At 38.2% G+C, this 12,587-nt stretch overlaps 2 protein-coding genes and 1 long non-coding RNA gene across 5 annotated transcripts in view; 1 reads left to right on the top strand and 2 right to left on the bottom strand.

Moving 5' to 3' along the window:
- Positions 1-5,869, bottom strand: part of LOC117563879 (sialin) — a 15,379-nt gene extending 9,510 nt beyond the window's left edge. The window contains exons 1-2 of the mRNA XM_034242438.2: positions 5,244-5,869; positions 2,433-2,487 (exon numbers count right to left, since the gene is read on the bottom strand). Of these exons, the coding sequence (XP_034098329.1) occupies positions 2,433-2,472 (40 nt within the window). The 5' untranslated portion in view covers positions 2,473-2,487; positions 5,244-5,869. The remainder of the gene's footprint in view (positions 1-2,432; positions 2,488-5,243) is intronic.
- Positions 1-12,587, top strand: part of LOC117563881 (uncharacterized) — a 26,149-nt gene extending 13,562 nt beyond the window's left edge. For all 3 annotated transcript variants that reach the window (XR_007954635.1, XR_007954634.1, XR_004571717.2), the window contains exon 3: positions 12,006-12,587. This is a non-coding gene — a long non-coding RNA (uncharacterized LOC117563881). The remainder of the gene's footprint in view (positions 1-12,005) is intronic.
- On the bottom strand, positions 6,798-8,402 carry LOC117563880 (uncharacterized). The gene is made up of 2 exons (XM_034242439.2): positions 7,989-8,402; positions 6,798-7,796 (listed from the first exon to the last, which is right to left on the bottom strand). Exons 1-2 carry the CDS (start codon positions 8,286-8,288, stop codon positions 7,038-7,040), a joined length of 1,059 nt encoding a protein of 352 aa, XP_034098330.1. The 5' UTR covers positions 8,289-8,402; the 3' UTR covers positions 6,798-7,037.

Below are 12,587 nucleotides of genomic sequence, written 5' to 3'. Positions count from 1 at the left end.
TTCTAATTTGAATTGAGAGACAAAATGTGGCATTTAAAAGAAAAGAAAAAATGTGAGTGAATTTGCATAGTTTAGTCATATTTATAAAATCATTTTATAGCCGTAAAATAATTGCAGAACAAAGCTACAATCATAAATAAGTTTCGTTATAAACTATAAAAAGTGAAATTATTTCCTCGCAGCTAGCAATTTTTCTTATTATTTATCTATTACCAAAAATTCTAGATAATTCCATATACACTTGACAAAGACTATAAACACTATTTCAATGAGCATTATTTCACAATATTTAATTGAGCCATTTATTTTGAACGTTTCCGCAAATTTGGAACGGAAACAGAATTTCGAATTTGCCAGAATATGCTACAATAAAAATAAAAATAAAAATGTGCAAACCTCTTTTAGGAAATTGAAAAAACAACATTATTGTTGAACAATAGTCGATTGATGTATTTATGTGTAGTATTATATTTGTATTCATAGTCAATCTTGGATACAGTTGACCTTCAGAGCAGAGCTGCAACTGCTGCAATTGTACAATGTGGTTTTTCAATGTTGTTGTTGTTTTACTCTTGCCACCTTCAGTTAGTGACTTGATTGCTTGGTTGCTTAGTCAAGTGCAGGGACAAACACGTCATGGCAAAGTCTTATTATTATGGTGCATTTTGACTAGTGGGTTAGTCGCTCAGCTCGTCAGTGGGTGTTAACTGCATACAAAATGCATTTAAATGTTTCGTCGCTTTGTTTACTACCTTTTCATTCTATTTGATTATGCTGGCGTTTCAGTTGTGAATGGAAAAAGCATTTCAATTAACACAATTAATTGACGTTTTGCATTGTCTAACTGACTGACTGACTGACTGTCGGTTCGTGTTATTGACATGAATCACGCGCCAGGGGACAAGGACGTCAATGAATGTGAATAAAACTCTCTCGAGTCGTGTGACTTTTCGATATTTAGTCTCTGTCTGCTTTCCCCCCACACACTTATTGCACCTCTTGATAGCACGTAAATAAATGTCTATTCTCGTATGTGATAATTGCCAACTTTAATTTTCAGTTAGCACATCCGCATAATCTAATAATGTCGACGGTATATCCAAGTGTCATATCATGTGCACTCGTTTATGACGCCTGTCTGCCAATTCACGCTATGAGAATGCTATGCCACTATCTGTCTGTCTGTCTGAGTCTCTGTTGTCCCTCTGTTTGTCTGCGACTAAAGTGCTAAATAGCTCAAATATACTCAAATAACCGACGCTGATATGGCTATTGGGTTCTACTTTTTTTTTATTTTTTCATTCTTTTTGTTGTTAACGCGCAATTTAGAATCCAGCAACAACAGCTGCTTTAATTGCACCTTCGACAACAATGCGGTATTTCTATTTCAATATAGTCCCTGAGCCAGCCAGGCCACCCACATTGGAGAATCGAGAATCGAGAAGAGTTAGTCAAGCGACGACAACGTGCCCAGCTGGCGTGACTGCGCTAATTTGTTTGAATAGTTTATCTATTTATGAGTAATCCTCGAAATGTCACAACAATGGCGTCATAAGGGCCACCCACACACACACACACACTAACACACTTAGTTGTATCATCCACATTCTGACACGTCGGGGTCATGACAACGCCCTGAATAAAGACTTCCCGCTCTAGAGCCAGTTGATGACATTGCTAATATGGCGAGTGTTTGTCAAGGATAATAATCGTAATCACAACTTGACAGCTTAGACAATAAGCTCCATATAAATATAAAACTGACTAACTGACACTCAACGGTAAGAACTAAAAGGTTGCAAACAAATAGGTACGAGTTAAGAGGTTGCAATAAAAGTAAGAGCTAAGAAGGTTGCAAAAAGCGAGAGCTGAATGTTTGGAAAAATGTAAAAGTTAAGAAACATTTTAAGAACTCTGAAGCTATAAAAAAAAGTAGTAGCTAGGAGGTTGCAAATCGTAAATGGACAAACCCCTATACATCGATACCCATCGCCTTGATCTCAGCCTTAATTTAAGCTCTAGGCCTCTAGCAATGAAATCCAGATCAATTGATAACAAAAGGAAGAAAACTTTTTAATTTGAGAACACACCCCAGCAGCACTTGGTGTTTATTGAACTGAAACGCATTCAATTGATTTGTAGCCTCAATTAACGTTTGTAGCGTTTGACACCAATCGCAAGAGAATTCTAAATTCTGAATTCTGAGTGGCATCGAGGGCCGGTCCGATCCCAATCAATTTGTTTATAACTGAAGCCAACTGGGAATCAAGTTGCCAGGGGCGTGATACTTAATTTGTATGTCAGCAAAAAAGCGAACATTCAACACTAGCTAAACAATAATAAAGCAAAAAAAGGGGGCTCGTCTCTTGGTGTACAGTTGTCATAGCGTAAACAAGTTGAGCACAAAATACAATTTTGTGTAGGATACTTACTTCGCACTCTGTGAAAACCTCGTTTCTCCGTGTTCGACATGTCGCCCGTTGAAAACTGAAAGAAAAAATGAAGAGGAATTTTAATTAAAATGGAAATTCCAATACGCAAAAAAAATGAAACTACACACTTGAAGATAAAAGAAATATTCAAATTGAAAGTGAAGTACGCAGCTAGATACATTGTATATGATACCGAGAGTCATGTGACATAAAATGATAAATGTGCAAGTGCGTGATATGCATCAACTTTATAGAGTTCATAGTTAATGAAAAGACTTTTTTTTTGGGTAATGCCGCACGTTGTATGTATCTTATCACACTTATCAGCCCGATCGTCTCGTGCTCGCACCGCGTCCTGAAGCGAGCCCACTTTAAATGAATGCCATCGATAAGTTAAAAATTCTACTTTAAACAGACGCACAGATAACGAAAAAAACAAAACGAAAAAGAAAAGAAAAAGTGGGCATGTACCTCATCATCACCATCATCATGATTATCATCAGTGAGTCAGACACTGCAAAGGAAGTTGGGGCTAATGCACGACCAGACTCATTCATAACGAAACTAAACAGTTAAGATATGATGTGATAGCATTTTCTTATCTTGGGAACTTGCTTCAATTGCCACCGCCAAGAAATCACATACATAGGGTTACTATAAATAAAATATTGTGGCTCCCTCTGCTATATTAGTGGTTATCTTCGTAAGTTCTCCAGGGCAAGTGTCGCTATAGATTAAAGTGAGTAGGGAAAATTTACTGGCGCCATCGATAACAGACACCTGATGTCTATGCAGTTGAATAGACTATGCTAAATCATTGCGTGCAATATTAAATTCAGAGGGGGCAAGGAGGAGGGAAATTTCGTATTTCCAAAAATATTAAAAGTATAGTTTTATCATCTAACCTTGAAGAAGTTCAACTTATCGTATGGAAAGTTTTCATTTCAAATTTCAAATATTATATCTTGCATTTTTTTTTATCGAATTCAACATATTTCGCAATACGAAATTCTCTAATGGAATTGAGTCTGAAATTGTGAAATAGTTTAGATTATGCATTATGGAATGTAGAGTACATTATATTATAAACATTATCATTTTAGCTGAAACTATTTCAATTCTATAATATAAAGAGTAAGATTATCAGCTCTGGCTTGCAAAATTGGGAATTATATTCGTTAATATAAGAAGTGATTTACAATGCTTATTTTATATTAAATATTTATCATTTTTTTTATTGTGAAATAGTTTAGATTATGAAATAAAGTACATTATATTATAAACATTATCATTTTAAGTTACTCATGTGGTTTTTAGCTGAAACTAATCCAATTCTACAATATACAGAGAAAGTTTATCAGCTCTGGCTTGCAAAATTGGGAATTATATTTTTGTGAAAGTATTAGATTCATTAATATAATATGTTATTTTCATTGCTAATTCAGTTTAACATTTTTATCTATTTATGTATAATCTATACCAATTAATTTAAATGATACATACTGCATATTTAGTTCTGGTTTCGCATGTTAAATTTAAACTGAAATGATCTAATGGCAACAATAAATTACGCCATCAGTTCTGATTCTCTAATTACGTTTCGATTTCGCTCAGTGCACAAATATGCTAATATCAAACTGCACATGTTGTGTCCAGACTGCATAATAATTATTTATAATCAGCAAGCCATAGCAACCCCATAAAACACAGAGTCACTTGTTATCAACAACAACAACAACAGCAACAAGCATTCATTAGGCCATTGTAAAAAAAAAAAAACAACTAAGTATTGAAGTATGCAAATATTTGGCAAGCTCCTCCTGGCAACAAACCCCAACTCAATTGGTCATGTGTGGGGGTGGTTTACAACTACAACTACAACTACATGTCTGTTCATACATAAATATAAGTGTGTATTCATGTTTGTTGTCCTTGTTTGATGATTAGCATCGGCAGCGTCGTGTTGTTGCCATGTTATGAGACATATTCTGGCCAAAAAAGAAAAAAAAGGCGGCGGCGTCTGTTTCTATTTAATGGCGAGTAAATATATTTATATGTTTGGGCATTGGCTATATACGATACGGCCATATAGCATGTATGTACATAGAGTGAGCGACGCGGTCGAGACGCATGCAACACATTGAGGCATTCACTCTCCCATTTCTTTTCGTACGTCATTTGCTGACTAACAAGGCTATCTCGGGCACATATCAAATATATACTTTACTCTACATGCATATGTATTATAATTATTTGGGTGTATTTGCTTTTTTGCCCAAAATGTCGCAGGTCGTCATCCCATCAACGCATTTCTCTCTCGAATGCATTGCACTCGGTTTTTTAATCAAATTGCTTGCAACAGCGAAAATTACAAGACTTTAATTATAGAAATAATAATTTAGCAGTCATTGCATTGCTGTACACACTCGATAAAATTTACTGGAATTTCATTATTTTATTCTTTTAATACACGTATTTTGATTCTTTTAAATATTTTGATTTACATGTTCAAATTTATGAATAACACAATTTAAAATACACAAATAAATGTAATTTGTCGTTTATTACACAAGTTGACACCTTAAAAAATGCAAATTAAATTTATTGCAATATATTACATAAAAAAACGTGAATTTTTTTAATAAGAAATGCAAATTTGTATTTTGTATATCAATTGTGCTGTACGCGACTTCCTTAAAATGAAATCGAACGCCACATTTAAATATTATTTGCCTGGCCACATTTTGTACACGAGAATATTTGTGGTTTCATATGACATTTCGAATTATATGCGATCTATTTAGCACTCACCTTGAACTTGACGACGCCTGAGAACGCAAATTACTCAAAAGCAAATTATGTAATTTGCACGTCGACACACGCCTCTGATATAGAACAGCTTTTAATTACTAGTATTTAACGCCTATTACAAAAACGTTGCAAAAGGCGGCTAAAAGCAAAAACAAAACGCGCGAAACGCCACTAACAACAAAATGCACGCGCGAAAAGGATTTTTGAACTGAATGAAAATAATATTTGTCACAGTCACACACACACGCAAGTATTTTTGGTGTAAAATGCACACTGTAAACACACGTAACTAACACACGCGATTCACAATATTGTCTCTATTTCTCTTTATTTCTTTTTTTATTTGGGAAATTGTTTTCGAAACTTTTATGCGGCAGCTGTTTGACAGAAAACACTTTTTTGCTGTGTTCAAAATGTTGGAGAGCAGCGCATGCGCAGGCAATTGTTTGTTTTTGTTTTCTTTTGTAGCTATTTTCTTGATTCTATTTCAACAGTTTTAGAAACAGTTGGTTGCTGGCTCTTTGCCGTATACTTCTGCTCTCGCCTGCTACCGAATGCCGTTGCCTACTGCTTGCTGCGTTTAGTTTGCTGCCTTACACTCCAATTGTTGGAACTGAACTGAAAATTTTGCCTGCGCTACAACCGCTTTTTCTTTGCTTCGAGCCAGCTATGTTGACGTCGCAACGTTGCGTCGACGCTGACTTCACTGCCGATGTCGATGTGGATGTCGATGCCGGAGCCGACGCACGCGTTGACGTTCGTATCGCGAGCGTCGACGCCGACGCTGACAGCAGCAATGGCTGGCTGCCGCTGACTTGCCGGCGTTCGGTTCAATGGGGCCGTTTTTACAATGCAATGGATCGCGCGAATGCGCGAGTATTAGTGTTATGACTCTTCTTGCTCTCGCTGTTGCTTTCGCAGTTGTTTGTTGTTGTTGGTTTTGCTGTCGACGTCGCCGCCGTCGTCGTCGTCGTCGTGGGATGCAAAATTCAAATTTTATTTTGTTTCTCTTGTCGTTTGTTTTATTTTTGTACAGTACCTTTGGGTTTGCCCTGATTACGCAGGCACAAAGGGTATGCTACTTAGTAATTACAATATTTGCCACAACCACAACACATCTTCCAAGTAAAATGAGTAAGGGCAAGAAACTATATACGGAAATACAGAATTACTAATTAATTATTTACTATTCTTGTGTAAGTTTATTGTTTGATTATTTACAGTGATCTCAGGGTATTTGGAAGTCGCATACAGCATAATTGTCGACTTCTTCCCACCTACTTGTAGTATAACTGTTAAGCTATAATTGAAGCAATTACAGTTATAAAATGCATATTTGGCTGATCTGTAGATAGGGTATTCTCCCACCAACATAAAACGCTTTGCGCTTTCTTTTCAATACTGATAAAATTAATATTCTTTAATATATTATTCTTAAATACAGAGTATTTCGAAGTCGAATAGTTCAGCCTATTAAATATGTTAGAAGTTTATCTTCACGTGCAGTATAACGGATATTATCCAGCTGTTCGACGCGTAACTAAAATTAAAGCATTTGCAAATATAAAACTAATTTTTGTTTATTCCGCATTTCAAGACAGGACAGGGTATTTTACAGTCGAATAGTTCTTTGCTCACCCAACGTACATAGTTTATCTTGTGTGTTTTTCCCACCCACATACACGCGCACAGTATGCCAGTATGCCAGTATAACACTTGTGCTGTGACTGTTCGATGCTTAGATAAAATTGAAGCAATTATAATTATAAAATGCGTCTCTACTCCAGCTATCAACTAAAATGAGAAACGAGTCCAACGTTCTATCAAGCTGGGACGCACCACCGTCGTGATGCGCTCATCGAAGATGGGCGAAAACTTCTCGGGGAAGTTGTGCTGCAGACACTTGATGACTGTACCGGTGAGATAATAACGCGATGGCCAACTGCATTCGCAGGGCGGTATACAGGCCTTGCACTTCCGCTCGTTGGCCGCCCAACGACTGTGCGAGGGCGGCAATCCCTTACGCAGGCAACTCAAACGCCAAGGCAGCAAGGTGTCCTTCGCTGTCCAGTTGCAGTCGCAGGGTGGAATGCAGAGATCACACAAACGCTCCGACAGACTCTCGGGTATCACATGCTGCGTGATCGTCTCATCCTTGGGGCACCCGAACAGATTGACACGCTTCACCAGGGCAATCAATTCAGTGTATTTGCGTTCACGTTCACGTCGCAGCCACATTTCAAGCATGTCCCAGTGATCGAGATTGAGGGCACGCTCACGTATTAGCTTCATGCGTCTATACAAATCCGATCGGCGCACTTTATCGTAACCCACACCCGTTTGTGTGTGCCACAGCAAATAGAGCTCGTTGGGCTTCTCGTCGGGCAGCGAAATGCTGTGCGAGAACTTGGTCAACTCAAAGTGGAAGAGCATGCGAATGCCGTAAGTGATGTGGCGAATGTGATCGAAATCCTTGATATTCATCGCTTGCAAGGCATCGGCGTCCAGCAGCAACAGTTTTCTGCCGCTGATCATGTTGACCCGGAAGGTGTTCTATGGATTACAAGATTAAGCCCTGAGATACTCATTATCTTTTTAAACCCTCAAAAATATTATTAAAACATCCAGGATTTCAAAGGAATTTTCGGAGATCTTAGTTGTATATTTCACTAATGAGAGAGTTCTCTGAAATATCTTCAATAAATTCTGGATGAGATTTCGTACTGTTCTTTGACTCCAACTCACCATGTACTGCGGATAGCCATAGCGGCAGATCCAACGTCTTACGTCCATGTCATCCCATTCATAGACCGATGATATTGGCAGTTTGTCCACAACATTGACGCAGAGCTCGACGAGAGTCGCTGCACTGATCCGAAACTGAATGGGCCACTCATGTGGATTGAACTTGATGCGTTCGGGTATGACATGATTGCGTCGGAACTTGACGGGTGGCAGAAAAGTTTTGTTAACATTTGCAGTCTCGACCTTGCTGCTCTTCTTGACCAGAAACTTGGTGTCCGCTATGCCATAAAGATACGGCATTTTGATTAGCGAACTTTAAAAATTTCTCAAAACAATTGAAACAGTTAAACTAGCAGCTATAAAATATAAATATAGATTTTGTGTCTGTGTCTGTAACTGACTCACTGAGAGCCCCAGCTTACTATATATGCTTGTACATACATATATTACTACATGTTATATAGGTGACTGTTATACAAAGTATTTATGGGTAAACTACGCTTTAAGATTTCAGCATCGATCGGTTCCGATCAGTTAGGATCGTGATTGAGCGTGATCGAGGTTTCTCAAGTTTCAATGTGCCAATCGCAATTACGCTTTGCGCTGCTGTTTCGTAAACAACAAATGACAAAAGAATCCGCTCGAAACTAGCAAAATCTGAATGCAAGCAGAGTGAACGGGACCAGGTAAATAATTCTAAGCAGCTAGTTCCGAGCCGAGTATTTCCAGAGGTTAAAGAACATCTGCCTCATTTACTCCGACACTGTCAATCAGGATTGGTTTTGCCACAAATAAAAAAAAAAAAGAAAAACACGAAGTTGAGTTATTGGCCAGGTAGTGAGGCAATAGTTTGAATTGTTTACAGTTCGGCTCTTAACGGTATCTCTCTGCCTTGCGGTCTGTCCAAACATGGTCAAGGGCAATGCTGTCCGTCTGTCCGTCCGTCTGTCTGTCCGTCTGCCTTGTTATTGTACCTTGTTTGCTTCGAGATCGCTTTGGGGCAACTGCCTTGGCTGAGTCATCAACTCTCTCAACAAGCACAACAACAATCAATTTCAAATTTCGTCTTCCCACACTCTGATCTCCCCCCTTTGATGGCCACACGTGACGCTTTCAGCTTTCGGGGGTTATTTGCAAAAACACGTTTTTTTTAACGTTTATTTGCATATTCTTTTATTTATTTATTTCCTTTTTTGTTTGCAATCAAGCAAATGCCTTATAAACCACTTCAGCTAAATGAATCTTTTTTGCGGTTATTGTTATTGTTATTGCTGTATAGCCATTAACATGTAGTCGTCAATTTTTTTGTGCAACAATTTCGCGTGAAATTTTAATAACACAGTGGAATTAGTCGAGTAGTTCACATTTATGAGTCTGTTTTTTTCGGGTGTTTATTGTTTGTAAATAGACTTAGCACAATTTTTAATTGCGAGTCTGGCAATTAAGTCACAGAACAGCATCATCATCATCGATGTATCATCGCGTGCTCAGACTGTGTCCAAGCTCCACTTGCATATATCATTATATCAGTTTGCCTTATAAATTACATGGATCATGCTGCATACCAAACTAACAGCAGACGACGTTGTTTCGGTCTCCACCGGCGGCTCCATAATTAACAACAGTCTCCTAGTTACAGCCCCCAAGCTAACCCCAAGCGGTTAACAATTATGGCACATAACTACAGTTTCTAAATATAGTGCAGCAAGCAGGGCAGTACAGTGGGGACTCCTGGTGACGCATTGCAATAAACATATAACTTTGTGTTTATAAATTCAATTGGTTCTTGTGCTTCAAGTATGCTTGTGCTTTTAACTGAAATAAAAAACAGAAGAACAGATAAACCTTTTCAGCAAATTTGATAGTTCTAGTTTTTATAGTTTTAAGGATGTTTGTACTTTTAACTGAAATAAAAAACTGCAGAACAGATAAACCTCTTCAGTAAATTTGTTAGCTCCAGTTAATATAGTTATAAGGATAAAGATACTTATAGCTGCGGACAGACAGAAATACGGTAGCTGGATGTACTTTACTCTTACAGGACAACTATCAGAAGTGCAGACTGTAGTTGACTTAATAATTAGATTTTATTTTGCCAGCCGGAAGATCAACTTTCAGCTAAAAGTTTATAGAGCTCTACACAAATTCAACCGGAAATAAAAGTTCGAAGAGCAGTCTCTTCGCCTAATAAATTGGACTTAATTTGGTAAGCTAAAATATACATAGTTCATTAACTGAATGCCACCGAAAATACTTCTCTTTATGGGGTCACCATAGGTAGCGCTTACTGTAGTTGACTATGCTAGAATGCCGCAAGAGCACACATTTCACTTTCGTTTAAAAAACGTTTTGATACTCGGACGCCGGCGAGTACATGGCCAATAGCTGGTTATAGACTATAGACAACGTCAGTGAGCGAGCGAGTGAGCAAGCGAGCATGAAAAATGAAAATGATATGACCATGTAAGGGCAGCAGGCGGCGGCAACAATAAATTAAGGTTCTATTTTTGTAGCTAACTTGAATTACAGCGACGCGACTGCAACTTGGCCAGGCTAAAAGTAGTCGACTGGCCATGCAACAAGTTAGACCTAAAATAGAAGCCATGTGGACACACGTTGAATCTGAATCTGAATCTGAATCGCAATCTGTACGCATGCCACGCAGCTTGACCAACTCTCTTGCACATCTCACACACACACACACACACACACACACACAAACATGCGACAGCACAGGAACATGAAAATTAAAAATGCAAATAAATTGTTAACGCGCAAATTCCAAAGTGTATGTTTGTGTGTGTGTGTGAGTATGCTCAACGATTGACAGCAGCAGCGCTGTAGCAGCGATAGCGACTGCGACTGCGACGCGGGCCACTTGAGGAGGCCATTTCGGTCACGATTTCACATTGTATTCGGTCAGCATAAAGCTGACTGCGCAGTCGCGGCGCAGCATCTGAGTGCGACGAGCCTCCTTCGCTTTGCTTTGCTGTCAAGTGGCCAGCCAGTCATGCGTTTATGTGTATGTGTGTGAGTGGAGTATACGTGTTTCTTGTTGTTGTGTCTTTTTCTACACTCGAAAAAATGTGTGCATTTAGCTTTTGTAGCTTTTTTCCTAGGCTGCAGCTACTGTGGCCAGAAAGAGATAGAGAACTGTTGCTTTGATTACAGGCCTAAAGACATTTTAATTGATGACACTGCAATGCATGCTGTGCAATTCTTTTGGGCCGCATTTCTGCTGCTGTCTTTATGATTATTGCTCTCCAAGTTGTTATTCGTAATTAAGGCTGGTTTATCAGCTCTCAAGCATTAATTGTTTGGGCGTCATTAATGAAATGCCCTAGCAAAGAGCATAATTTAATTATGAGCATTAAATTCAGTTCAGTGTAGAATATTCTATCTACTTAAATGAACAGTCACGTTGCCTTGACTCATCTTTGGTTATGTGTATTGGAATTCAACAGCAAAGAAGAGTGTCCAACGATTGTCTCATCGATTTGACCTTATCATGGTCGCGACCGCAATTTGAGCTTTTTTTTTCTTAATTTGTTGTTCTTTGATTAAGCGGCTATTTGTTGTTATTATTGAAATTGTTTTCAGCCAGACACAAAAACACTTGCTCCATTATAATGTATACTTAATTTCTTGTTAAGTGCATTTTAATAAGTTCATTTTAAAATTAAGTATCACACAATTGTGAAATACATTTATTTCATCTTTTTTTTTTGTTCGCATCAATTCAAAAATGACACATTTATTTATACAAACAAGAGTAGACAAAGTTGAGGGCGGTTCGCCCGGTGGACACCCTGTATAAATGTTTATACAATTGCTTTGTTTGATGCTAAGCCTAACTGCTTGCAACAAGGAGTAGAACAAGCAGTGAACTGCTTTGTTGTGCCTGCTTAACTGTTGATCGCAGGGTACAAATATTTTCTACATCACTTATTCATTTTTAAATACGTATCATTTTCTTAGGCGCATTTGATTCTAATGCCGCTGTTTGTCTATTTTCAGCTGATATACATACAAACATATATATGCGTGTGCGTACACCCGAGACGGACGCCGCACAATTCTTTTATTTTGATTTCCGTCGCTGCTTTGCGTCACCAGCAACGCGTTCAGTCGTCGACAGCAGTCGGGCCCCCCTAATGCTGGGACCCATATACGTACATATGCACACACAAACGCAACGCGGACTATGCGTGTGTGTGTTCTCGTGGTTTCAACACACGCTAATAGATGTCGCTGCTGTAGTTGTTGTTGTTGCTGGCGCTGCCTGTTGCCTGTTGGCAACATGAAATGCAACGTCAAAGGTAAAAATAAATAAATAATAATGCAATAAAAAAAATGGCAAAAAGTAATAAAATTGCAAGTCGCCTCATCGCACAAAAAAGAAAAACAAAATGTACTAATAAAAGCTGCACAAGCCAAGCACAAGCCATATAAATCCATAATAATAATAATACTTTGCAGTTCAGCGTCTGCTGATTGTTGTGAGTTCAATTTTGATTGATGTCTTGTTACAAAACAAATAATATAAAACTTAACGAATCTGTCACAATAAATTAATGTGTAATAGACGAATGCTAAATA

The sequence above is a fragment of the Drosophila albomicans genome, chromosome 2L (genome assembly GCF_009650485.2).
Source record: "Drosophila albomicans strain 15112-1751.03 chromosome 2L, ASM965048v2, whole genome shotgun sequence".
NCBI lineage: Eukaryota > Metazoa > Arthropoda > Insecta > Diptera > Drosophilidae > Drosophila > Drosophila albomicans.
Note: the sequence above shows the minus strand (reverse complement) of the source record. Positions and strands in the feature narration are given on the sequence as shown.

Excerpts from the sequence above, each read along its gene's own strand:
- LOC117563880 (XM_034242439.2), bottom strand. The coding sequence starts at position 8,288 with ATGCCGTATCTTTATGGCATAGCGGACACCAAGTTTCTGGTCAAGAAG. Across the intron at positions 7,797-7,988 it reads ATGGCTATCCGCAGTACATG|AACACCTTCCGGGTCAACAT; the intron begins GTGAGTTGGAGT and ends TGTAATCCATAG.